This window comes from Somniosus microcephalus, unplaced genomic scaffold (assembly GCF_052327205.1).
Source record: "Somniosus microcephalus isolate GS21.2 unplaced genomic scaffold, FLI_Smic_1.0 scaffold82, whole genome shotgun sequence".
NCBI lineage: Eukaryota > Metazoa > Chordata > Chondrichthyes > Squaliformes > Somniosidae > Somniosus > Somniosus microcephalus.
In genome coordinates, this window is record NW_028225269.1 from 481,224 (window position 1) to 509,016 (window position 27,793).

The 27,793-nt window shown below is 45.0% G+C and overlaps 1 protein-coding gene across 1 annotated transcript; it reads right to left on the bottom strand.

The window, feature by feature from the left end:
- Nucleotides 1–4,511: 4,511 nt before the first annotated feature.
- On the bottom strand, nt 4,512–16,851 carry LOC147083126 (putative G protein-coupled receptor 139). Its single transcript, XM_085980261.1, has 4 exons — nt 16,782–16,851; nt 15,511–15,612; nt 6,839–6,880; nt 4,512–5,879 (listed from the first exon to the last, which is right to left on the bottom strand). The coding sequence occupies exons 1-4, from the start codon at nt 16,849–16,851 to the stop codon at nt 4,960–4,962; spliced, it is 1,134 nt and encodes a 377-aa protein (XP_085836387.1). The 3' UTR covers nt 4,512–4,959.
- Nucleotides 16,852–27,793: the final 10,942 nt, after the last annotated feature.

Consider the following 27,793-nt stretch of genomic DNA (forward strand, 5'->3'; position numbering starts at 1 on the left):
GTATTTGAGACAGGGAGAGGCTAGCAGTGGAATTCATTAAAAGGTTTGACTGTCTACAGTGAGAGATACAGTGTCCCACCAACAGACGAGAGACAGAGCGTGATGTAACTGAGAACTGTCACACAAAGCGGCACCAGCAGAGGGAGATAGAGATAAGTATAACTGCGTATAAAGGATTAAACAGAGAGATACCAGAAAAGGAATAGAGATAAAGCTGTGACAGCGTACTGAAATAGAGAAGGGCACCAGCAGAGGGATATAGATTAAGGCAAAATTGATTACAGTGATTTACACAGAGTTACGGCAACAGGGTGATATAGATTAAGGTGTAAGTAAGTACAGAGTGATACAAAGTAGTACCAGCAGAGGGAGATAGAGAAAATTGTTAATTGAGTTTAGTGATTAGAGTCATAGAGTCATAGAGTCATAGAGTTTTACAGCACAGAAAGAGGCCCTTCGGCCCATCGTGTCTGCGCCGCCCATCCATCCCTGTCCAGTCTAATCCCATTTTCCAGCATTTGGTCCATAGCCTTGTATGCAATGGCATTTCAATTGCTCATCCAAATGCTTCTTGAATGTTGTGAGGGTTCCTGCCTCCACCACCCTTTCAGGCATTGAGTTCCACATTCCAACCACCCTCTGGGTGAAAAAGTTCCTCCTCAAATCCCCTCTAAATCTCCTGCCCCTTACCCTGAATCTATGCCCCCTTGTTATTGACCCCCCCACTAAGGGGAAAAGTTCCTCTTTATCTATCCTATCTATGCCCCTCATTATTTTGTACACCTCAATCAGGTCCCCCCTCAGCCTTCTCTGCTCCAAGGAAAACAACTCCAGCCTGTCCAACCTCTCTTCATAGCTGAGGCGCTCCATCCCAGGTAACATCCTGGTGAATCTTCTCTGCACCCTCTCCAAAGCAATCACATCCTTCCTATAGTGAGGCGACCAGAACTGGACACAGTACTCCAGCTGTGTCCTCACCAGCGTTTTGTACAGCTCCATCATAACCTCCCTGCACTTATATTCTATGCCTCGGCTAATGAAGGCAAGTGTCCCATATGCCTTTTTAACCACCTTATCTACCTGCTCCGCTGCCTTCAGGGATCTATGTACATGTACACCAAGGTCCCTCTGACCCTCTGTACTTCCGAGGGTCCTACCACTCATTGTGTATTCCCTTGCCTTATTTGTCCGTCCAAAATGCATCACCTCGCACTTTTCAGGGTTAAATTCCATTTGCCACTTTTCCGCCCATCTGACCAACCCGTTTATATCTTCCTGTAGCCGGAGGCTTTCCTCCTCGCAATTCACCACCCCACCAATTTTCGTGTCATCTGCGAACTTACTGATCATACCTTTTACATTTTCATCCAAATCATTTATGTAGATCACAAACAATAAGGGACCCAGCACCGATCCCTGAGGTACCCCACTGGACACAGGCTTCCAGTCACAAAAGCAACCTTCGACCATCACCCTCTGCCTCCTGCCACTCAGCCAGTTTAGGATCCAACGCGCCAAGGCACCCTGGATCCCATGGGCTCTTACCTTCTTGACCAGTCTCCTATGCGGGACTTTGTCAAAAGCTTTACTGAAGTCCATGTACACCACATCCACAGCATTTCCCTCATCCACCCCACTAGTCACCCCCTCGAAAAATTCGATCAGATTTGTTAGACATGATTTACCCTTGATAAAGCCATGCTGACTATCCCCGATTAATCCTTGCCTCTCCAAGTGGAGATTAATTTTGTCCCTCAGAATTTTTTCCAATAATTTCCCCACCACAGATGTTAGACTCACTGGCCTGTAATTCCCTGGTTTATCCCTGCTACCCTTCTTGAATAATGGTACTACGTCAGCTGTTCTCCAGTCCTCTGGTACATCCCCTGTGGCCAGAGAGGTTCTGAAAATTAGTGTCAGAGCCCCTGCAATCTCCTCCCTTGCCTCCCACAGCAGCCTGGGATACATCTCGTCCGGGCCTGGGGATTTATGCACTTTTTGGCCCGCTAAAACCGCTAGCACCTCCTCCCTCTCGATGCTAATATGTTCAAGTATGTCACAGTCCCCTTGCCCGATTTCTATGTCTGCATCGTCTTTCTCCATAGTGAACACAGATGCAAAAAATTCATTTAAAACCCCGCCTACATCCTCTGGCTCTACACACAGATTGCCACTTTGGTCCCTAATGGGCCCTACCCTTTCCCTGGTTATCCTCTTGCCCTTAATATACTTATAAAACATCTTAGGATTTTCCTTTATTTTGCTCGCCAGTGTTATTTCATGGCCCCTCCTCGCCCTCTTAATTTCTTTTTTAAGTATGCCCCTGCACTTTTTATACTCCTCTAGGGCTTCTTCTGTCTTTAGTCTTTTGTAACTGCCAAAAGCCCCCCTCTTATTTCTAATGCATTTTTGTATATCCCTTGTCATCCAAGGTTCCCTTTGCTTGTTGGTCCCACCCTTGACCTTTACAGGAATATGTTGGCGTTGTACTCTCTCTATTTCCCTTCTGAAAGTCTCCCACTGTTTTGATGTGGATTTTCCTATAAGCAGCTGCTCCCAGTCCACTTTGGCCAGATCCTGCCTTATCATATTAAAATCGGCCTTCCCCCAATTTAGAACCCTTATTTCCGGGCCGTCTTTGTCTTTTTCCATGACCACCTTAAATCTCACCGAATTATGGTCACTGTCGCCAAAATGCTCTCCTACTGACACTTCCACCACTTGCCCGGCTACATTCCCCAGAATTAGGTCCAGTACCGACCCCTCTCTTGTAGGACTTTCTACATGTTGGCTCAAAAAGCTCTCCTGGATGCACTTTAAGAATTTTGCACCCTCTAAGCCTTTCACACTCTGACTGTCCCAATTTATATTGGGGAAGTTGAAATCCCCCACTATTATTACCCTATTATTTTCGCACTTCTCGGAGATTTGCCTACATATCTGTTCCTCTATCTCCCCCTGACTGTTTGGGGGCCTATAGTACACTCCCAGCAAAGTGCTTGCCCCTTTTTGTTTTTAAGTTCTACCCATATGGCCTCATTAGAGGAACCCGCTAATATATCATCCCTCCTTACAGCAGTAATTGACTCCTTAATTAATATTGCAACACCCCCTCCCCTTTTACACCCCCCTCTGTCTCGCCTGAAGATTCTATACCCCGGAATATTGAGCTGCCAGTCCTGACCCTCCCTCAACCATGTCTCCGTGATAGCAACAATATCGTACTCCCATGTGTTCAACAACAACTTCAGTTCATCCACCTTATTTGCAAGACTCCTTGCATTAAAATAAATGCCTTCCAGCCCTGCCATATTCTCTTTTGCCTTCACATATTTGCTCTGCCTTCCCAGCTGACTTGTTTTTCCCTCTGTATTTGGCCGTAAATCACCCCCTACTATAGCTCCACTCTGTACCCCAACCCCCTGCCAAGTTAGTTTAAACCCTCCCCAGCAGTGCTAGCAAACCTCCCCGCAAGGATATTGGTTCCCCCCTGGTTCAGGTGTAAACCGTCCGACTTGTGCAAGTCCCACCTTTCCCAGAAGCAGACCCAGTGATCCAGGAAACTAAAGCCCTCCCCCTTGCACCATCCCTTTAGCCACGCATTCATCTGTTCTATCTTCCTATTCCTATACTTACTAGCACGTGGCACCGGGAGTAATCCAGAGATTACAACCTTTGAGGTCCTGCTCCTTAATCCTACACCTAGCTCACTAAATTCTTGCTGCAGGACCTCATCCCTCTTTTTACCTATGTCGTTGGTACCAATGTGGACCACGACCACTGGCTGTTCTCCCTCCCCCTCCAGAATGCCCTGCAGCCGCTCAGTGACATCCTTGACCCTGGCACCAGGGAGGCAACAAACCATCCTGGATTCACGTCTACGGCCACAGAAACGCCTATCTGTTCCCCTTACTATAGAATCCCCTACCACTATTGCTCTCCCACTATTTTTCCCCCCTTCCTGGGCAGCAGGAGCACCCCCAGTGCCAGGAAGTTGGCCGCTGCTGCCTTCCCCTGGTGAGTCATCCCCCTCAACAGTATCCAAAGCGGTATACTTGTTTGAAAGGGGGATGTCCGCAGGGGTTCCCTGCACTACCTGCCTGCCTTTGTTACTCCGCCTGATGGTCACCCCCTGTGCTGCCCTACCCTGAGGCGTGCACAACTCGCTAAACGTGTTATCCACGAGCCTTTCAGCATCGCGCATGCTCCAAAATTCATCCACCCGCAGCTCGAGCGCCGCAATGCGGTCTACAAGTAGCTGCAGCTGGATGCATTTCCTGCACACATGGTCATCAGGGACACTGGCAGCATCCCTGACTTCCCACATAGAGCAGGAGGAGCAGAGCACGGGTCTGAACTCTCCTGCCATGACTTACCCCTTTAATTACTTTAAAAATTTATTCAATACCCCAGTTACAGGTATGCTCTAGGGCGCTTTGTTTACCAGCTATCCCCACTACACCACAGACATTTAACACCACAGAATTTCATCTTTCGGCATTGATGGAAATGACGCTTTTGTCGGGCATTTAATGAGTGGCTCAAAAGATATCGCATATTTTACACTATTGTAAAACAGTTAAAATTATCCCCACCGATTTAAGTGAAAAACAATATCGGGACAAGTGTAAAACAGGAATCGGTGTCACTGTCGCCCAAGTGTTTTATATTGTAGACTTGATGCGCTGGTGTGAAACTGATGTTGCAGATCGGCCGCCCTGATAGAAAGCGTCCGCTTGTGACTGCCCTAGATTAAACTCAAAATGGAAAGCCGGCTGATTTCAGCAAGGAGTAGTGGATCCACAACGCCAGTATTATGCGTGACCAATAAATTAATGCCTATCCCGAAGAACGACAATAAAGGAATTTCCAGGATGCGTGCTGTCCCCTGTTGCTCAGTCCCTTTGCTAAATGTAGGTGATGGCTGTGAATTGAAATTGAAATGCGAAGTTAGGGAAGTCAGTTCTGCCATTTGCATAATTTAAGTAATTTATGAATTAGATTAAAGGGATGTTTGAGCGCTTTGAGCAGCTCCTCTCTGAACTTACTCTGGGTCACTGTGTAAATAGCCGTGTTGGTGCAGGAACTCAGGAGCTGAAGCTTAATTCCTGCTTGTTGAAATATTCCAAACGCAATGAGCAAAGATCTGCGGTGAAAGGCGCCAACAATTCGATAAGATAAGAAATAGGCTACCGTGGTCATCCAGAGCAGGATAAAACTGCCGGATATAGCAAAAAGTAAAACGATAGACCTTCTGCGGTTCCTTCTCTCAGGGTCCTTGTCATTCTCACCATTGCTAAGGTTCCGGAGGCTCGTCCGCGCCCGATTGGCCTCTAAAATGCGTCTGACGGTGAGAGCGTTAAATAGCAAGATTAAACAAAATGGAAGCAATGGGGTCAACAGCTGCTCAATCCAAGAAAAAGCTATCCATGTGGGTAGAGTATAAAACTGTGACGGTACAAGGCATCCCCGCCGTATATTGTTAATTATCACATTATGAAGATAAACAAAGGGCCAGGGGATGTTCTTCAAACAGAACAGCGCGCCCAAAGTCACTATAACCACACTAGCGATTTTCTCGGTGCAATATTTTGTTTTCAGCTTCTGGCAACAAATGGCTACAGACCGATCAAAGGAAAAAGCAACCGTTAACCAAACAGAACTGTCAATGGCAGTAGGAGACAGGTAGAGAATGATTCTACACACAGGAGTGTAGTACAGGAAAGAGTGCCACCAATAAAGCTCAGCGATCCGATGTAATATCACATTACAGACAATCACCATGAGATCCGCCGTCGCCATGGCCACCAGGTAGCGAGTGATGCATTTGGAGAGACCGCACTTTCCACGGGACAGGATCACAATAGCCGCCAAGTTTACTGTGGGTATAGGAACAAAACATTACAATCATTAACCAGTGCAAAATGTGAAATATAAACTGGTCTCACGTGCATGCGATATTGAATAATTCCCCATGGCGTTTCCTCTCCTTTCCTGATGGAGTGGCTCATGCCGCTGGATAGTGTTGCGACGTCGTAGGCCAATTACACTTCGTCACTCAGAAGATTCGTTTTCTGTGAGCTATCACGTTCAGTTTCCACTGGCAATTCTAAACTAGAACGGTCCATAAAATAAGCCAACGCTGAAGATAAAAGGATCCAGGGGAAATCGCAACAGCAAGGAAAAAGTGGAGAAGTGGGAGGGCAACAGCAAGGATAATAGGGACCAGGACAGAAGAGAGCACGAAAGATAAAAGACAATACGAGAGAAGTAAACATCAAGAATAAGAGGGGCAGGAGAGAAGAGAACACCACAGAAGAAAGAGCGGAATTGGAGAGAACAACAAAGACAGACGGAGCAGGAGAGGCAGCAACAACAAGGATTATAGGAGCAAGAATGAAGACAAAACCAAGAATATAAGGGAGCAGGATGCAAAATAACATGACTGATAAAAGGAGAAACAAGTACTATGATACTTAGAACAAAGTGAGTAGGAGAGAAGTGACTGCCAAGGATAAAATTGAGAAGCAGGAAAGAAAACATCAAGGATAAAAGAGAGTAGGCGGAGCAAACAAATTCAACCTGTAAATAGTGAGTACAAAACAGCAAATTGGGGTTAAATTGTGAAAAAATAATGGCGAAAATAACATAATACCTGTATTGAGTTGTCTCCCGTTATCATTTGATTTAACCAATCTGACAAGCATTGATATTCCTAACTCAGTGCATGACAAAGACTTGAAGAACAATCTATTTTTTTTACCAGGCACTGTCTGTCAATAGCAACACGGTGCGTTAAACAGCGAATCCGACACACTACATTCTGAAAATCACTTACCAGGTACCCCAATTGCCGCGAGAACGGGGTAGTATACGACCTCTATCCAATAAAGCAATACAAAATTCATCTTCTGTGTGAAGAGGTTGCCTACTGGTGTTGGAAGCGATCACTCCAACTACACTAATGAAGAAACGAAGATAAGGTAGTGGCATATTTATAATGCAGTGAATCCCTACTGGTGCTATTAGATTGTATCCCTACTGTAATTAGTTACAGGATGCTGAATAAACATGGTGTTGGCACCATCTGGCTTTTCAAAGTCAAACTCCTAAGTCAAGGACCCATTTCTTATGAACCAGATGGTGTTCACCGTTAGGAACAAGGACTAAAAGATCCAAGTAGAACATGATATATTATTTTAATTCCAAGCATAATAAATTAAAGAAAGTTACACGTTTATCATATTAATGTGAATTGTACTTTATAAACATTCTGGAATGCGGTCTTTCAGTCTTTCTCTTTTCCAATCATACCTCCTCTCTCACATTTCCCTTTACACAGCCTGTCATATTTTACTCTCTTGCCCTCTCTTCTATCTGATTGTCACAAATCCAGTTTTGCAATCCCTCTCAGTTCAAATGTAACATCTTTCTTCCCCTCTCCCTTTCACTCTCTCTCATTTCTTCCTGTCATTCTCTTCCCCTGTTCTCTCTTTCACTCTCGATCACTCTCACTTTCCATTTCATTGCTTCTGCAATGCTGACACCATCATCCCCTTTATTGGGAGGAGATGGCCGACATCTCATAGGCTGCAGAAAGGTCATGCAGGGCAAAGAGGGATAATGCACCGTGATCACAATCATAGATGATATTATTTGTGATTTTAATACAGGGCTGTGAGAGGGGCTGAATGGTGATTGGATAGATTCAAGGATAGAGTTTCTGGAAAGAATGGCAACAACACATTCAATTCAAGACATTTGAGGAGGACATGGTTTGTGCAAGGACACGCCGCTCCAGTGTGCCCTTTCAGCGGAGGGGGTTCATGATAGCTGATTTGAAAAGAAAGCGGCATTACCTGAAGAGATGGAAAGAGCAACTGTGTCAATTAGCAATAGGGACACGGAGGGATTTTCCATTGTCAGCAGTTTAGTGAGAATGGGGTCAAGGAGGAAGATGTAAGTTTCTTGACAAAGATGAGCTTGGAGAGGGCGTTAAATGAGATAGGTGAGCAATTACATTAGGATGTGGATTTAACGTTATAACAAGGGGAGATCATTGGCAAATATGGATTAAATGGGACAGGAGAACGTGCAGAAGCTTCAAAAAAAACTAAATTGGCGGCGGGAATGGTATTGATCAAGAGGTCCATGAGCTTCTGGTAATGGTGTTCGAGGGGGCGGGGGAGCGAGGTTTGACGAGGAGGCTGGCACTGCATAAATTATACTGGCGGTGATAGTTCCTCTTTAATATAAAGCTAGAGAAATGGACGATTTTGGCAAAGTAGAATAAGGCCAACAAGTGATTCATGTGTCCCAGGCAGATCTGTCGAAGGAGAGCTGAAACTGTTGAGTAGCAGGATATTTTTGTATTCGTTTTTGTGATGTGGGCATCGCTGGCAAGGCCAGCATTTATTGCTCATCTCTAATTTCCCTTGAGAAGGTGGTGGTGAGCCACCTTCTTGAACTGCTGCAGTCTGTATGGTGAATGTACTCCCACAGTGCTGTTAGGGAGGGAGTTCCAGGATTTTGACCCAACGACGATGAAGGTTCAGCGATATACTTCAAATCAGGATGGTGTGGGTTCCCATGCCCCTGCTGCCCTTGTACTTCTAGGTGGATGAGTTCGCGGGTTTGGGTGGTGCCGCTGAAGGAGCCTTGGTGAGTTGCTGCAGTGCATCTTGTAGATGTTACACACTGCAGGCATTGTACGCCACTGGTGGAGGGAGTGAATGTTTAACTTGGTGGATGGGATGCCAATCAAGTGGGATGATTTGTCCTGGATGGTGTCGAGCTTCTTGGGTTTTGCTGGAGCTGCACTTATCCAGCCAAGTGGAGAGTGCACCAACTCTATCCTTACGTGTGCCTTGTAAATTGTGGAAATGACTTGGGGAGTCAGGAGGTGAGACAAGCGCCACAGAATACCTAGCCTCTGACCTGCTCTTGTTGCAACATTATTTATGTGGCTGGTCCAGTTAAGCTTCTTGTCAATGGTGAACCCCTAGGATGTTGATGGTGTGGGGTTCGGCGTTGTTAATTCCATTGAAATTCAAAGTGCAGTGTTTAGACTCTTGCTTGTTGGAGATAGTCATCGCATGGCAGATGTGTGGTGCAAAATTTACCTGCCACTTATCAGCCCAAGCCTTAAAGTCGTCCAGGCCTTGCTGCATGCGGACACGGATTGCTTCATTGTCTGAATGAATGGAACGGAACACTGTGCAGTCATCAGCGAACATCCTCATTTCTAAACATATGTTAGAGGGAAGGTCATTGATGTAGCATGTCAGTATGTTTGGGCCTAGGACACTACCCTGAGGAACATCTGCAGCGATGCCCTGCGCTTGCGATGATTGAACACCAACCACCACAACCATCATCCTTTTTGTGAGGTACGACTCCAACCAGTGGAGCGTTTTGCCCCTGATTCCCATTAACTTCAGTTACGACGTGATCCTTGATGCCACACTCGGTCAAATGCTGACTTAATATCAAGGGCAATCACTCTCACCTCACCTCTGGAATTCCGCTTCTTTGTCCATGTTTGGACAAAGTCTGTAATGAGGTCTGGAGCCGAGTGGGCATGACGGACCATCAGTGAGGCAGCAGTGAGCTGGTTATTCATGAGAAAGTAACACTTAATTTCACTATTGGCGACATCTTCCTTCACTTTGCCGATGATCAAGATTAGACTGATGGGGCGGTAATTGGCCAGATTGTATTTGTCCTGCTTTTCGTGGACAGGACATTCCTGGGCAGTTTTCCAAATTGTCGGATAGATGCCAGTGTTGTAGCTGCACTGGAACAGCTTGGGTAGAGGAGCGGCTAGTTCTAGAGCACAGGTCTTCAGCACGACAGCCGGGATTTTTTCGGGGCCCATATCCATTGCTCTATGCAGTGTGCTTAGTCATTTCTTGCTATCACGGGAGTGAATCGAATTGGCTGAAGACTGGCTTCTATGGAAGTGGGGACTTCAGGAGGAGGCCTATATGGATCATCTACTTGGCTGAAGTTGGTTGCAAACGCTTCAGCCTTGTCTTTAGCACTCACGAGCTGTGCTCCACCATCATTGAGGATGGGGATATTCAAGGAGCCTCCTCCTCCCATTAGTTGTTTAATGATCCACACCATTCACGAATGGATGTGGCAGGAGTTCAGAGCTTTTAACTGCTCCGTTGATTTGGGATCGCTTAGCCCTTTCTATAGCATGCTGCATCCGCTTTTTAGCATGCATGTAGTCTTGTGTTACAGCTTCCCCAGGTAGGCACCGCATTTTTAGGTACACCTGATGCTGCTTCTGGCATGCTCTTCTACACTCCTTGTTGAACCAGAATTGGTCCCCTGGCTTGATGGTAATGGTAGAGTGAAGGATATGCCGGGTCATGATGTTACAGATTGTGGAGGAATGCAATTGTGTTGCTGCTGATGGCCCACAACGCCTCATGATGCCCAGATTTGTGTTGCTCTATCAGTACTGAATGTATCGCATTTATCACGGTGGTCCTCCCAAACAAAACGATGGATGGGTGTCTTGAGTGGGAAAGCGAGACTTTGTATCCTCAATTACTGTGCGTTGGTTACATCATACAATGCTGTTATGGACGGATGTATCTGCGACAAGTAGATTGGTGAGGACGAGGAAACGTCGGGTTTTTTCCCCCATGCTGAATCTCTAACCATCTGTCACAGGCCCAGACTAGCAGCTGCTTCCTTCAAAGAGAGAGTCCGAGTCAGACAGAGAGAGAGGGTCTGGCAGAGGAGGTGCAAGACAAAAGGGGGTGGCAATGGGACAAGGAAAGATTGAATTACACCCTTACCCCGAGAGGAGGTCGAACCCAAGAGAAACACCATAGGATTTGAAATCCAACAGTCTTAACCACTCGGCCATCCAATTACATAAAGCACTTGCTGAGAAATTTGAAATTAATGTGATCTGGGTGTAAGTAACGGGTCTGCTTCTGCATAGACTCATGGAATCATGGAATGACAGAGCACGGAATGAGGCCATTCAGATCATCGTGCCTGTGCTGACTTTTTGAAAGAGCAATCCAATTAACCCCACTCCACGCTGCTCTTTCCCAATAGCCCTGCTAATATTCACTTTTCAAGTATATATCCGCTTCCCTTTTGTAAGTTGCGATTGAAACTGCTTCCATCGCCTTTCCAGTGAAACCACTCACCAAACAGTCTCCGTTCAATACAATCCTGTAAGATTGTGTATTGTCTTATATTTTTCTCTGTAGACTTCTACTGCACAGAGAGAGGCAGATAAAAAGAGAGAGAAACTGGATCCTTCAATGGATTGGGAAAATCGATGTACTGTAAGCATCAATGCTTTGGGAAAATCAATGGATAGGAACCCGCAACGGATTGGAAAAATCAATGGACTGGAACCATCAATGGATTGGGAAAAACAATGGACTGGAACCATCAATGGATTGGGAAAAACAATGGACTGGAACCATCAATGGATTGGGAAAAACAATGGACTGGAACCATCAGTGGATTGGGAAAAACAATGGACTGGAACCATCAATGGATTGGGAAAAACAATGGACTGGAACCATCAATGGATTGGGAAAAACAATGGACTGGAACCATCAATGGATTGGGAAAAACAATGGACTGGAATCATCAATGGATTGGGAAAAACAATGGACTGGAACCATCAATGGATTGGGAAAAACAATGGACTGGAACCATCAATGGATTGGGAAAAACAATGGACTGGAACCATCAATGGATTGGGAAAAACAATGAACTGGAACCATCAATGGATTGGGAAAAACAATGGACTGGAACCATCAATGGATTGGGGAAAACAATGGACTGGAACCATCAATGGATTGGGAAAAACAATGGACTGGAACCATCAATGGATTGGGACAAACAATGGACTGGAACCATCAATGGATTGGGAAAAACAATGAACTGGAACCATCAATGGATTGGGAAAAACAATGGACTGGAACCATCAATGGATTGGGAAAAACAATGAACGGGTATCCTCAATGAATAAAAATGGAACAAAATACAAAATCTGACAGGAGATTGTCACTTTTTGAATTTTCTGCAGCGTGTAGTGTTAGACGATTGAATCCTAAATGCTCGGCTGCTGTAGAATGTTGCATCGTTACGATTTTAACTGAGTAGCATTGACTCGCACTGGTGAAAGGTAATCGTGGCCATGTGGGTAAGGCGATAAACAAGTTAAACCACATTTGGTTGTTTTCCTCGCCCAGGTTCGAATCCTATCGAGTTCAGGTCCGGTTATTCCTAACTGTCTTGGAAAATGGAATATTGAATTACGACGTTTAAATTCGACATTATAACACCCCGACTGTTTTTCCTATTTTACTTGATCTGCATCATTTCATGCAATCTACCGACTAAAATAGCTCAAGCATCAGCGCGACAAAGGTTGCACTTTCCAGGGATTCTGCACACTCCCTTCTGGCCTTCAGCCTGCGGCCCTTCTATTAGAAATTGGTGTCCCCTGTTCTGGGTATTTAAAATGTGGAAAATTCATCAATTTCCCGAGAGTTACTCTCTATTTTTTTCTGCCACTCTGCACGTTTAACATAGAAACATAGTAAAATAGGAGCAGGAGTAGGCCATTCGGCCCTTCAATATGATCATGGCTGATCATCTCTCTCAGTACAATATTCCCGCTCTCTCACCATACCCCGATGCCTTTTGTGTCTAGCATTCTAGCTATCAGATTCGTCATTACATTCAGTGAGTTGGAATCCACAGCCTCCTGTGGTAGAGAATTCCATAGGTTCAGCACCCTCTGAGTGAAGAAATGTCTCCTCACCTCAGTCCTAAAAATCCTATCCTGTATCCTGGGACTGTCACCCATCGTTACGACCGCCCAGCAAGGGGAAACACCCTCCCTGCATCCAGTCTATCTAGCTCCTGTCAGAATTGTGTACGTTTCAATGAGATCCCATCTTATTCTTCTGAACTCTCGTGAATACAGGTCTAGTCGACCCAATCTCTCCTCATATGACAGTCCCGCCATCCCAGGAATCAGTCTTGTGAACCATCGCTGTACTCCCTCTATGGCAAGTATATCCTTTCTTAGTTAATGCGACCAAATCTGCACACAGTACTCCAGGTGTGGTCTCACCAAGGCCCTGTATAGCTGTAATGATAGCAAAATACTGCAGATGCTGGAAATCCGAAATAACAACAGAAAATGCTGGAAAAGCTCAGCAGGCCAGGCAACATCCGTGGAGAGAAAACAGAGTCAACGTTCCAGGTCAAACCCTTTGTCCAGACTGGAAAAGCACAGGAAATGAAATAGATTAAGAGGTCAGGCTGGGAGTGAACAATTGAGAAGTAAAGAGACATTAAGAGGTATTAAAAACGAGACGAGACGGTGATAGGACAAGTGGAGACAAAAGAGGGCTCTGGATTAGGTGTGAAATGCGGTGGCAGAATGGGAGACAGCTGCCATGTGGAAGAGAAATAAAGGGGGGGAAGGGCCAAAGCAAAGGTATGGATAAAAAATAAGTAAAAATGTATTGGGGGCCGAGGTTATGATCTGAAATTGTTGAACTCGATATTGAGTCCAGAAGGTTGTAAAGTGCCTAATCGGAAGATGAGGTGCTGTTCCTCGAGCTTACGCTGAGCCTCCGTGGAACAATGCAAGAGCCCGAGTACAGGGAGGTCTGAGTTGGAATGGGGCGGTGAGTTAAAATGACAGGCGACCAAAAGCTCGGGGTCATCCGTACGAACTTCTCTTTTGTTCTCTCCCAGCCTGGTCTCTCAATCTATTTAATTTCCTTTGCTTTTCCAGTCTTGACAATGGGTTTGACCCGAAGCGTTGACTCTATTTTCTCTCCACGGATGTTGCCTGGCCTGCTGAGTTTTTCCAGCATTTTCTGTTGTTATTCCCTGCATAACTGTTGTAAGACATCCTTACTCCTGTACTCAAATCCTCTTGCAATGGAGGCCAACATGCAATTTGCCTTCCTAACTGCTTGCTGCACCTGCATGTTTGATTTCAGTGACTGGTGTTCACGGACAAACTGGTCGCTTTGCACATCAACATTTCCCAATATATCACCATGTCATTAATACTCTGCCTTTATTTTCTTCCTACCGAAGTGGATAACTTCACATTTAGCCTCGTTATGCTGCATCTGCCTTGTATTTGCCCACTCACACAACTTGAATAAATCCCCTTGAAGCCTCCTTGCTTCCTCCTCACAACTCACATTCCCACCAAGTTTCCTGCCGTCAGCAAACTTGGAAATATTACATTTGGTTCCTTCATCCAAATCATTGATATATATTGTGAATAGTTGGGGCCCAAACACTGATACTTGCACTACTCCACTAGTCACTGCCTGCCACCCCAGAAACTACCCATTTATTCCTACTCTCTGTTTCCTGTCTGTTAACCAAGTTTCAATCCATGCCAATATATTACCCCCAATCCCATGTGTTTTACTTTTGCACACTAATCTCTTATGTGGGACTTTATCAAAAGCCTTCTGTAAATCCAAATACACCAAATCCACTTGTTCTCCCTTATCTATTCTACAAGTTACATCCTCAAAAATCTCTAGTAGCTTTGCCAAACACGAATTCACTTTCATAAATCCATGTTTACTTTATCTAATCCCGTTGATATTTTCTACGTGTCCTGATATCACATCCTTTATAATAGACTCTAGCATTTTCCCTACTACTGATGTTAGGCTAACCAGTCTGTACTCCGTTTTCTCTCGCCCTCCTTTATTAAATAGTGGGGTTACATTTGCCACCCGCTAATCTGCAGGCAGTGTTTCATAATCTATAGAATTTTGGAAGATGACAACCAATGCACCCAGTATTTCCATGGCTACCTCTGTAATACACTGGGATGCAGATTAACAGGCCCTGGGGGTTTTATCTGCTTTCAGTCCTATAAAATTCTCCAGCACTATTTTTTTACTATTACTAATTTCCTTTAATTCCTCCTTCTGACTAGACACTTGGCTCCCTAGCATTCCTGGGAAGTCATTTGTGTCCTCTTCCGTGAAGCAGAACCACAGTATTTGTTTAATTGCTCAGCCATTTCCTTGCACCCCAATATAAATTCTCACGTTTCTGACGGTAAGGGTACTACATTTTTCTTCACTAATATATTTCTTTTTACATACTTGTAGAAGCCTTTATAGTTCGCTTTTATATTACTTGCAAGTTTTCTCTCATACTCTATTTTGCCCCTCTAAATCAATTTCCTGGTCATTTTTTGCTGAACTCTACACTGCTTCCAATCCTCAGGCTTGCTACTTTTTCTGGCAACTTTATATGCCTCCTCTTTGGATCTAACACTACCATTAATTTCTTTTGTTCCCCATAGTTGCGCTGCTTTTCCTTTTGTGTTTTTGCACCAGAAAGAAATCTGTAACTGTTGCAATTCATGCATTTGTTCCTTCAATATTAGCGATTGCACATCCACCATCATGCATTTTAATGAAGCTCCCCAATCTATCATAGCCAACGCACTGCTCATACCTTCGTAGTTTCCTTTGATTAGATTTAGGGCCCTATTTTCTAATTGGATACCTTCACTTTCCATATAAATGAAGAATTCCGTCATGTTATGACTGCTCTTACCTAAAAGACCCCGCACAACAAGATTATAATTAACCCCTTTCTCATTGCACAATACGCAATCTATGATAGACTTTCCCCTCGTTGGCTGCTCAATGTACTGGACTAAAAAAGCATCTGGTACAAGCTCCAGGAATTCATCCTCCACAGTATTATTGCTAATTTGGTTTGGCCAGTTTATAAGTAGATTAAAGTCGCTCATGATTACTGTAGTGCCCTTGTTATATGCATCTCTAATTTTCTGTTAATGCCATCCCCTACATTACCACTTTCATTTGGTCACCTATAGACAACTCCCACCAATGTTTTCTACCCCTTGGAGCTTCTTGGCTCCACCCAGACTGATTCTACATATTGATTTTCTGAGCCTATATCCTTTCTCAATATTGCTCTGGATTCATCCTTCATAAACAACGGCACCACGCCTCCTTTACCTTTTCGCCTGTCCTTCCAAAATTTTGAATATCCTTGTATATTCAGCTTCCAACTTTGGTCACACTGCAGCCATGTTTCTGTAATCACAATTATATCGTATCCATTTATACCTATTTGTGCTGTTAATTCATCTACCTTATTATGAATGCTTCGTGCATTCAGATGCAGTGCATTTAGAATTGTCTTTTTATCATTTTTAGAAATCGTAACTTTTTTTTGTATTTTGGCCCTATTTGTTATAATATCATTTTTTTTTTACCTGGATCCTACTTGTTTGTGCACTACATGGTTTGTACACTCTCTCCCTTTCTGACACAATCTGGTTATGCTTATCCTACTCACTTTCCTGCACTGCTTCCTGGTCTTTTCTCTTTATCATTCTACATTTCCCTGCACCGGGACTCTCCCCCCATCCACCCAGCTGGTTTAGTATTACACCCTATCTACCTCCCTAGTTATTCGATTCGCTAGAACTCTGGTCCCAGCCTGGTTCATGTGTAGTCCATCCCAAAGGAACATTTATCTCTGTCCCCAGTACTGGTGTCCCATGAATCGAAATCCACTTCTCACACACCAATCCTTGAGCCACGCATTCATCTCACTGATCCTATTGCCCCGATGCCCATTTGCTCGCGGCTCTGGTAATAATCCAGAGATGATGACCTTTGTGGTTCTGCTTTTTAATTTATTCCATAGCTGCTCAAAATCTCTCTGCAGAGCCTCTTTCTTTGACCTACCTATGTCGTTGGTAACTACTTGATCCTCGACAACTGGTTCATCCCCTTCCCAATCCAAGTTCTTCTCCATCCCGGAGGAAATGTCCTTTACTCTGGCACAGGGTAGGCAACATGGGCTTCGGGGCTAACGCTCCTGTCTGCAGAGAACAGTGTCTAACCCCTATCTATACTGTCAATTATTACAACCACCTTCTTTTTAATCCCCCCACTTGAACGGCTTCCTGTACCATGGTGCCATGGTCAGTTTACTGGTCCTCCCCACAGTCCCCGCACCTGTTCACAAGGGTTGCAAGAGCCTCGAATCTATTGAACAAGTGCAGGGACTGAGGCTCAATCAATACTACCTCCTGAATCCCGGTACCTGCCTCACTCGCAGTCACACCCTCCTTTTGTGACCACCTGTCAATTCTAAAATATTTAATCTAAGGGGTGCGGCTACCTCCTGGACCAAAAGGTGAGGTAACTTTCTCCCTCCCTGATGTCTCGCAATGTCTGCAGCTCGGACTCCAGCTCCCCAACTCGAAGCCGAAGTTCCTAAAGCCGCAGACACTTACCACAGATGTAGTCACCCTGGGCAAAAATGTCCACCAGCTCCCAAATATTGCAGCAGCAACACATCTCCTGCGCTCCCGCTATTTCATTTATTCATTTAATTAATTAATTAGTTTAGTGTTAGGTCTCTCTATTACACAGAACGTACAACACAGAAACAGATCATTCGCCCCAAGTTGTCCATGCAGGTCTAATACTCCACACGATTCTCATCCAAGACCATCTACCCCTTTTAGTGCATGAAGTGGTATTGTTTTCTTTTGAAGATAACTAAGCTTGTTTCCTCAACCAGTGACTGTGAGAGCGAGTTCCACATTCTTACCACTCAACGAGAAAAAAATGTCTCCTTATTTTCCCATTGGATTTATTGGTAAATATCTTGTGTTGATGGTCCCTTGTTTTGGATTCTCCCACAAGTGGAAACATTCTCTTCTCATCTACCCTGTACAACGCATTCATAATTTAAAGACTTCTATCAGGTCACCTCAAAGTCATCAATTTCTAAAGAAAACAACACCAATTTGTTAAATCTTTTTTCCAATTGTTGTAATTTCTCAGTTCTGGTACCATCCTTATTATACTTTCTTTCACTTCTCTCCAGTGATTTTTATGTCCTTTTTATAGCATCATTCTATGGTTCTAACATTTAGAGAGAGTGCGGGACACAGAGAGAGGTGAAAGGAATGCAGACGAGTGAAGGTTTCAGATGTGAAGGTGCGAGACATAATAGAATATGAAATGGGAGAGAGGGAAAGAGTGATTAAATAACAGGGTACAATATAAATGTGGGTGGCAACGTGACCAGTGAAGATTGAACATGACCCTTACCAGGAGTGGGGTCCGAACGCACATGGACATGAATACGTTGGATATTAAGTTCAACGAATTAACCACTCAGACATCCTGACACAGGAGCACAGAAGCAAAGTGGTAATGTGGAGCTGGAAAATGATCAGCATCATTTACATCGCTCGCAGAATCATAGAATAATACAGCATGTTAAACTGACTGAGAGATTCCCTGTCTCCCAATACCCAGGATATAGTCTCAGCTCCTGCATCAGCATGTCGTAAAAAATGAAAAGTTACTTGGACTTTAAAATAGACAAAGAAGCTGAGACAGAAGGAGACAGAAGAGAGCAGATATAGTGAGAGGCAGACTGAGCGAGACACAGTCCTGCCGGGAGAGAGAGAAGAGCAGGGGTGTTCTCACCAGCTTGCTGGCCAAAGTATATCCCTCAACCAGCATCACTAAAAAACAGATTGTCTGGTCATTATCATATTACTGTTTGTGGGAACTTGCTGTGTGCAAATTGACGTCGCGTTTCTTATTTACAACAGCGACTGCAATTCAAAAACTTACTTCATTGGTTTAAAAGCGAATGGGAAAGAACAGCCGTGGGTGTGTGGCAATAGTTGGATATCTCTTTCAAATAATTGACACAGGCTCGATGGGCCGAATGGCCTCCTTCTGTGCTGTTTATTTCTTTGTCGTTCACCTAAATCTCATGAAAGTCTTATGATTTGCCAGTCTCAGCTTGGTTTCTGAAATTTCCACCTTTCTTAAAGACGATTACATTTAATGAAATCAGTAAACCAACTGTTTCCTCAGATCTCTCAATGCGAGTTACTGTTGCTGTCTGGCTGAACATTGCCAGGGAAGGATCCACCCAAAGATCTCTCCATCCTTCCTCTGTGGTTAAAGTTGAACCACCTCGGGCCTTCACAATGACTCAACTTTTGTGAGCTGTGTTGTCAATCGTTTGGATACTGGGAACATATATTTACAAATTCCTCTTCTCTGCTTGCTCAGATTCTCTTCATTTACCGTCCATCCATTCTTTCGTATTCTTCCTGGCTGCTCTTCTATCTTCCTTTGCTTTGCTTATATGTTCCTTTTGCCACCATCCCTGGGCTGTGCTGTTAGTTGACCTTAGCCAGTGCATTATAGGGGCTACACAAACAGCAGCAGGAGCCCAGGCGCAATCCATGGCCTGTGCTGATTAGTAGGCTTCACCCTCTGTGGAACAGAGTCCATAGAGAGTTCAAAGGTTCTAGGATGCATTCCTGGCCTGTGCTGACTTATTTAATCTCACCCTTTATGACACGGAGCCTTTCACAGAGCAGGAGGTGCCCAGGCTCCATCCCCAGTCTGTGCTGTTAGCTCACTATTCCAGTGTGGTCCTAAGGCCCATAAAGTGAAGTAAAGATCCAGGCTCCATCCCCAGCCTGTGCTGATAGCTCCTCTATTCCAGTGTGATCCTAAGCCTCTTAAATGTCTTGGTTCCATCCACAATCTGTGCTGAGTTACCGGATCTCACTCACTGAGGTACTGATGCCCACACAGAGCAGGAAGGGCCATGTTCCACCCTTGGCCTGTGCTGAGTTACCGGATCTCAGTCAGTGAGGAGCTGATGCCCAGACAGAGCAGGAAGACCCGTGTTCCACCCTCGGCCTGTGATAAGTTACCGGATCTCATTCAGTGAGGGTCTGATGACCAGACAGAGCAGGAAGAGCCATGTTCCTCCCTCGGCCTGTGCTGAATTACCGGATCTCGCTCAGTGAGGTTCTGATGCCCAGACAGAGCAGCAAGAGCCATGTTCCACCCTCGGCCTGTGCTGATTTACCAGATCTCAGCTAGTGAGGTGCTGATGCCCACATAGAGCAGGAAGGGCCATGTTCCTCCCTCGGCCTGTGCTGAGTTATCAGATCTCACTCAGTGAGGTTCTGATGCCCACACAGAGCAGGAAGAGCCATGTTCCACCCTCGGCCGGTGCTGAATTACTGGATCTCACTCACTGAGGTTCTGATGCCCACACAGAGCAGGAAGGGCCATGTTCCTCCCTCGGCCTGTGCTGAGTTACCGGATCTCAGTCAGTGAGGTTCTGATGCCAAGACAGAGCAGGAAGAGCCATGTTCCTCCCTCGGCCTGTGCTGAGTTACCGGCTCTGTCAGTGAGATTCTGATGCCAAGACAGAGCAGGAAGAGCCATGTTTCACCCTCGGACTGTGCTGAGTTACCGGATCTCACTCAGTGAGGTTCTGATGCCAAGACAGAGCAGGAAGAGCCATTATTCCACCCTTCGTCTGTGCTGAATTACCGGATCTCAATCAGTGAGTTTCTGAGGCTAAGACAGGGCATGAAGAGCCATGATACACCCTCGGCCTGTGCTGAGTTTCCGGATCTCACCAAGTGTGTTACTGGGCTGCAAATAGAGCAGGAAGGGCCCATGGTGAGTTTGCTCAGGTAGAAACGGCGTGGCTCCAATCCTCCGCCGGTTTTACACCACACCAGATTTCACTTTCAGTAGGTCAATGGATAATAAAATCAGGCAGTGTGTAAAGCGGACGGCTGAGTCAATCCCGTCAGCTTCCCGTGGAGTGGGTTAAATTTAAATTACCTCTATTACTATCAGGCTTTTTGGTCTGTGTGGAGCTTTTGACGACAGTCAAAAATGGTCTATATCACCTATCCGATCTTCCTTTCCATTGCCCGCAATATATAGCAATTTCGGGCGGGATGTGTAAGGAGCAATTACCCCCATAGACTATTTATTTGAATTTTTCAGTTCCTGTGAATTAGTTTTGGAAGGAAAGAGGAATCCGAGCAGAGGTTCGATAAATGCACTGAACTGAAATTCGCAACACCGTTACTTCCACCTTCTATCTCTACTTATAAAAGAGCTTTCCGTAGATGTAAATGAACGTTGAATCATATCTATCACCGCTTTGCTGTTGGAATTCCCATGCTAACTGTCGCAAGAAAAGGTTGCTAGTTCGACGCCAATTAATCCGCTCAGATTCAGACCCGAGTAATATTTTATACAACAAGCTTTACTATACATTGACTCATTATAGTACTGGTTTTATATAACTGTTCTACAATATTACATTAATTGACAAGATGACATGAAAATAATGTGCCTGGTTACAAGGCCCAGAGTGAAAGGTTCCGGTTATGTAGGCTGCTGCGTGGTTGTGGGCTTCCAATACACTGAGAACGCTCCAATCCCCAGGAGAAAAACACTGCCTAGTTCCCAGGCCTGGAGCGACCAGCTGCGGCCCTCCAGGTGTTCCACGCACCAGCGTGGCTCCTCAGCACCCAGAGAATGCTCTAACCTTTAAGAGAAAAATTTCCCATTCTTTTATAAGTCGGCTAACTTGGGCTGCGTCTCCGCACAGCAGCGTAGCTGCACGTTTGCTGAGGCCACATATTTCGGTGTTTAACCCGCTTCTAATCTTTCGGCCTTCATCTCAGTTCTGTTTAATTTTTACTGCCTTGTAAAACTCTAACTGTGTTCTGTGGTCTCTCAGCAACTGCCTCATTATCTCAGTGCCTGATTCTCATGGCTCAGCTCACTTCTGTTCACAGAGAAATAAAAATCTTCTACTCTTTTCTCCACATTCGCTCTCTGGCTAAAAATGCTAAAACAATGCATGCTCCCATTATATGATATTCGAACACCCCTAATATTAGCTCTGAATTGAGTCAGGAGCCGAGTTTGCAGCTGGCTGTGCTGCCGGTGACTGAGTTGTTGATCTGCAGCTGATACAAAACATATCACCAATGGGCCCTTGTGGAGGAGGCTGAGCCTGGAGTATCCGCTAATCAAAGTAACGCAGTGCATTTCAATAACAAATTAATTTTAAAAAGCGAATATCTGAGCGACAGCAACCGAAAGAGAAGATGCCCATTAACGTGGCGATATGCAGCTATTTTAACATGGTTGATAGAGACATTCGAATTTACTAATCTTCCAGACATTCTCTCCATTAAACTAAACTGCGACATAACGGAAAACAAACAGCAGTGTTTAATTTACAATAGAATCAATCAGTACTTTAAACTCGATGGGAAAGTAACAAAAAAATCTCCAAAAACCTCCACACTGCCCCATCAAATATTCCCAGGTCAGGTTCAGCTCAGGTTAGTTACCTTCATTATGTACAATAGATAGAGATCCGTTACACGTCTCCATGTCAAATATGTCATGTGTTATAGAATTATTAAAGGTTTCTTGACTATCCCAAGAATATTTCGGTAGGCAAATTGAAATAATATTCTAGAGCACAAAGTGTTTTTATTCATTCTCGGTGTGTGACCATTGCCAGCAAGACAAGCATTCAATGCGCATTGCCAATGCATTTTCCCAGCTAGCAACCCAGATGTTGTCTTTCTATCTGATACTGGGTCACGAATAGAGAAATATAGCATCGTGCATATCAATTTATATATAGTTATCATCCCCAAACATTATATTAAATATCTGTATGCGTGTGCAAGCATATAGAACGTGCAGAACACAGTAGCTATAGATAATATATATAGCGACAGAGAGAGAAATGTATGAATTTATTAACTACGAAACATTATATATATATATACATATATATATATGTGTGTGTGTGTGTGTGTGTGTGTGTGTGTGTGTGTAATTATAATATTTAGAAATTGCTCGGCCATTGAAGTCAATGGCCCCGATATTTATGGGGAAGCGGGGAAGGTGGGGCTGGCTGGGGATGAAAAGAGAGCAAAGAACTTGGCTTGGTCGGGATTTGGAGCTCCTTCTGAACGTAACAGCAGGGCCTCATTAACATTTTTTTCTCCAGTTTCTCACCTGGCAAATGGTCAAATTCATATCATGGCAAGCTGACGGGCACGAAAAACCATTGGAAGGAGGGCACAGGCGTGGACCCTTACAGTCGCCCCCCCGGTAATCGGGGGGGGGGAAGGTGAGTGATTGGGGCTTGAGGTGGGGGGAAGAGAGAATATCGTGCGAGTGGCGACAGTCACAAGTCAGTGCTTGTGGTGCAGAGAGAGGCCAATGCGGGAGGGGGTAAGTCGGCGATCGGGCCTCGTCGGGTCGTGGTGCTTGAACGAGTTGGGACATGATCGGCTGCAGGGAGAGAAATGCCATCGGGGCGGGAGTGGGGGAAAGGGTCAACAATCTCGGCAGGTGGAGAGAGAGGTTGCCAATGGCAAAGGGGAGGCGATGCTCATGCGCGGAAACCCAGAACTTGCGGTCTGTCAATTTTCAGCTTGAGGGATAGTTGGCATTCGTTTAAAATGGACATTCACTGGCACAGAGTTGCGTTGTTTGCCCAACTACAGCCCAAGCAATTGCCCGTGAAAGCCTTACGCCTGGTAAGAGCAGGCATAACTCCTTCCTTTATCATTGTAAGGGTTTAATTAACTATTAAAATCAAATCATTTAAACATTCCCTTACTTTTAAAGTTAGATTAGGTTATTTTTGTCATGTTAAAAAAAATTAAATTTATTTTTCAAAATATTCTATTTTTATTTTAATTTTTAATTAAATGGTATTTTAATTAATTTTGACGTTGCGATTATTTATTTTTATTTCAGTGCTGTGTAATTTTATTTTAAGGGGTGCCTATTCTAATGATGGGGATTCCGTACGTAAATGGAACCCACATAAGCACAATGGGAATCCCCCTTTATCATTGGCTGGGCTGGCCCACGTGTTGCCAGGTACACTTGCCAGCAGCAATGCGACCCTGGGGTATGTGGGTTTTTAGGCAGGCATATGCTGCAGGGCCAGGACTGCAAGAGACAGAATCTGCGGGAGCAGCAGGCAGGTGCATACTTTACTTGGGTTCCGGAGTCATTCGCCCGCGGGCAGCCTCCGACCGTAATTTCCAGCACATTAATGAAGAGCCCCGCCTCTCCACGCGGCTAAGATGTCACATAACCCGCCTCGCAAAAACTGCAATGATCTCCTTTTTACCATTGGCGCTCCCCTCCCCGCCCTGACCTCGCCCAATCCCAGACCCTCTCCCGCCCGCCCTGGGGGAGTAAACGTCGAGGTCAATGGAACTGAATATTGGGCAGTGCGCATAACGGGCCAGGGAAATGAGTCTGCCCCTTTGAACTACCGCCCGAGTGAATGTCTACACTTACAATGCATATACTGAAGTATAATCGAATACATGTGCCATGTTCGGTTATAATTCAATTTAATAAAACAGATATCTTTTGCAACAGACGTGAGAGACGCTTGCAAAAGCTTCAACAACTGCATCACATCCTCAGCATAGGGAAAAAAGGAGAAGAAGTTGCGGACCCCGCCTCCGACAAACGGCACTGTTCCCTTTTACACCGCCCCTGACCAACACAGCTTCACTGCTCTGTGGAATGGCAGCTGATATCACTTATGCAGAACTGAAATTCTCGCAAACCTCTCGACAGCAACAACTTGCAGCGCCTCCGTCCAGCAATGCAGTCACAGGAGCCGTTTGTTCAGTAAATAACAACGTAACTTTAAGGTAACCAGGCAGTTATTGTAGTTGTTCTGTGGGGTTGTGCTGACAGGTACGTCCCAGTTTAATTATCACCTTAGAAATTTGAGTCAGATTAACTATTAGACACTTGGAGGTTTCGGAGTGGCACTGAAGCCATACAGTCCACAGGGGTTCCAGATAGGAAGCCTGTTCAGTTCAGTGTTTGCTGATTTGGAACAGGGTCCTGACAGCAGAATGTTAAGGATCCGAGGCCTTTCATTTTAAGGAGGTGGGTTATCGAGAATTCTAGCTGCAGATTGCCATCCAGTTACTCTGGCCGATAACAGTAGGCAAGAGGTCTTGCGGGAGCTGCAATGGACGGGGCCCCACCGTGCTTAAATAGCCAGTGAACTGGCCGGCTCCTGCTGGAAGAATGAGAGCTCGGGCCAGCGACCAGAAATGTTACCGATATCAGTAAAGTAAATGTGCAGCTCTTACTGATCTGAGCGTAACTAGTTTTATTTTTAATGGCGGGGGGGGGCAGTATTTTAGGAACATCATGGATTTTTCTATCCGCAAATATTTTTATATGTACTGTAACTCAATCTCAAGCAGTGGAGATTCTCAGTGAGCCAAAATACACTGCTGTCCCCCGGCAGCCGACCATTGCAGTTGTTCATTTCTGCACCACCAGGAACAGCGGTAGGGGCCTTTAGTGACTGAAGTAAACCACATCTTGTTGAACATCTTGTTCTTGAACGTTATTTATGCGTAGACCCAAGCTATTGTGCCAATCGTGTGTCCCTTAACCGTTATGATCTACAGTAACTTCCTGATTTTGATTGCTTGCTCATCGTTTAGAGCAGATGTTTCCTGATGATCTGGGGAACAGTGGGATGTCGCAACATTTTTACTGTGCATGCTTTATTTTTATCTAGCTACTTATTTCACAACAGGTTCATAAACAACCAATATTTTTCCAATAAGAATTAAAAACATTTATGCCCCATTATTATCAAGTATAGGCACTGTGTTGAAAAAATCCTGAATAATAAAGGTTACAAGTTGAACCATACAGGATAAAAATGGAACTAGACAAATAAGCAGGTGCCATAGACAGATGGAAGGATGGACTGCACAGATGAGAAAGTGAACTAGACATGAGAGAATCTGAAATGAAAAGGAAAGGAAAAATAGGGTATAGATGAAGGAAGCCAATCAAAAGGCAAACTGGACAGAAAGCGTGATCTATACAGGAGACACAGTGACATAGACAGCTGACATGGTGACACAAACAGGAGACGAATTTTGATGGACCGGTGACAAGGTGAACCAGTCATGTGACACAGTTACATACACAGGTGCCGCAGTCACCAGGAGCTGTAACACAATGACCTGGAGCTATGACATATTCACCTAGGCACGTGACTCAGTGACATAGACATGCGCACTCTGACCAAACAGGTGACATAGTGACCTCGGCAGGTGACATACTGACCTAGACTTGTGCACAGTGACCGAGGCAGGTGAAGCAGTGATCTGGACTTGTGCACAGTGATCTAGGAAGGTGAAAGAGTGAACTAGGCAGGTAAAACCGTGACCTAGGCAGGTGACATAGTGACGTAGATCTGTGCACAGTGAACGAGGCAGATGAAACAGTCACCATGGAAGTTTTCATAGTTATCTAGACCTGTGCACAGTGACCGGGTCTGGTGACACACTGAACTAGACCTGTGCACAGTGACCTACGCAGGTGACATAGTGACCTAGACCTGTGTACAGTGAATTGGAAGAGGTAACAGTGAACTAGGCATGTGGCACAGTTAGCTGGACCAGTGCACAGTGAACTAGGCAGGTGACACAGTGACCTAGATTTGTGCATAGTGAACTAAGCAGATGAACCAGTGACCAAGGCAGGTGACATAGTGACAGAGACTTGTGCACCATGAACTAGATAGAAGGAACAGTGATCTAGGAAGGTAACATAGTTACCTAGATTTGTGAAAGTTGCCCTAGCAAATGAAACAGTGACCTAGGCAGGTGACACCGTGACCTAGGCAGGTGACGTAGTGACCCAGACATGTGCACAGTGAACTAGACAGATGAAATATTGACCTAGGCAGGTGACATAATGACATAGATTTGAACACACTGATCTAGGCAGATGAAACAGTAACCTAAGCAGGTGATAGAGTGAACTAGACTTGTGCACAGTGACCTAGGTAGATGAAACAGTGTCCTCGGCAGGTGAAATAATGACCTAGAGCTGTGCACAGTGACCTCGGCTGATGAAACAATGACCTAGGCAGAAGATGCAGACACCTAGGCAGTTGACATAGTGACCTAGACCTGTGCTAAGTGATGTAGGCATATGACACAGTGACCTAGATTGTGCACAGTGACCTAGGCAGGTGATCGAATGACCTAGGCAGATGAAACAATGACCTAGCCAGCTGACATAGTGACCTAAACCTGTGCACAGTTAACAAGGCAGGTGACACGGTGACTTGAGTAGGTGGCACAGTGAACTAGACTTGTGCACAGTGACCTTGTTAGGTGAAACAGTGAGGTAGACCAGTGCCCAGTTACCAAGGCAAGAGGAACGGTGACCTAAGCAGGTGTCACAGTGACCTAGAACTGTGCATAGTGCCCTGGTCAGGTGAAAAAGTGACCTAGGCAGATGGTATAGTTATCCAGACCTGTGCACCGTGACCTAGGCAGGTGACACAGTTACCCAGGAAGTGGAGGCAGTGAACTAGGCAGGTGACACGGTGAATTAGACTTGTGCACAGTGACTTAGGCAGGTAACATAATGACTTAGGCAGGTGACACAGTGACCTAGGCAGTTGACACAGTGACCTAGACCTGTGCGCAATGACCTAGGCAGGTGAAACCGTGAACTAGGTAGGTGACATAGTGATCTAGACCTGTACACAGTGAACTACACAGATGAAATATTGACCTAGACAGCTGACATCGTGAACTACATTTGGACACAGTGACCTAGGCAGAAGAAACCGTAAGCTAGGCAGTTGATAGGGTGAACTAGACATGTGCACAGTGACCTAGGTAGATGAAGCAGAGTCCTAGGCAGATAAAATAATGACCTAGAGCTGTGCATAGTGACCTAAGCTGATGAAACCGTGACCTAGGCAGAAGAAGCAGATACATAGGCAGGTGACATAGTGACCGAGACCTGTGCACAGTGACATAGGCAGA

Excerpts from the sequence above, each read along its gene's own strand:
- LOC147083126 (XM_085980261.1), bottom strand. The coding sequence starts at position 16,851 with ATGGAGAAGAACTTGGATTGGGAAGGGGATGAACCAGTTGTCGAGGAT. Across the intron at positions 6,881-15,510 it reads AATCAAAGGAAACTACGAAG|AGGTCGTATACTACCCCGTT; the intron begins GTATGAGCAGTG and ends TTTATTGGATAG. Across the intron at positions 5,880-6,838 it reads CGCGGCAATTGGGGTACCTG|TAAACTTGGCGGCTATTGTG; the intron begins GTAAGTGATTTT and ends CTATACCCACAG.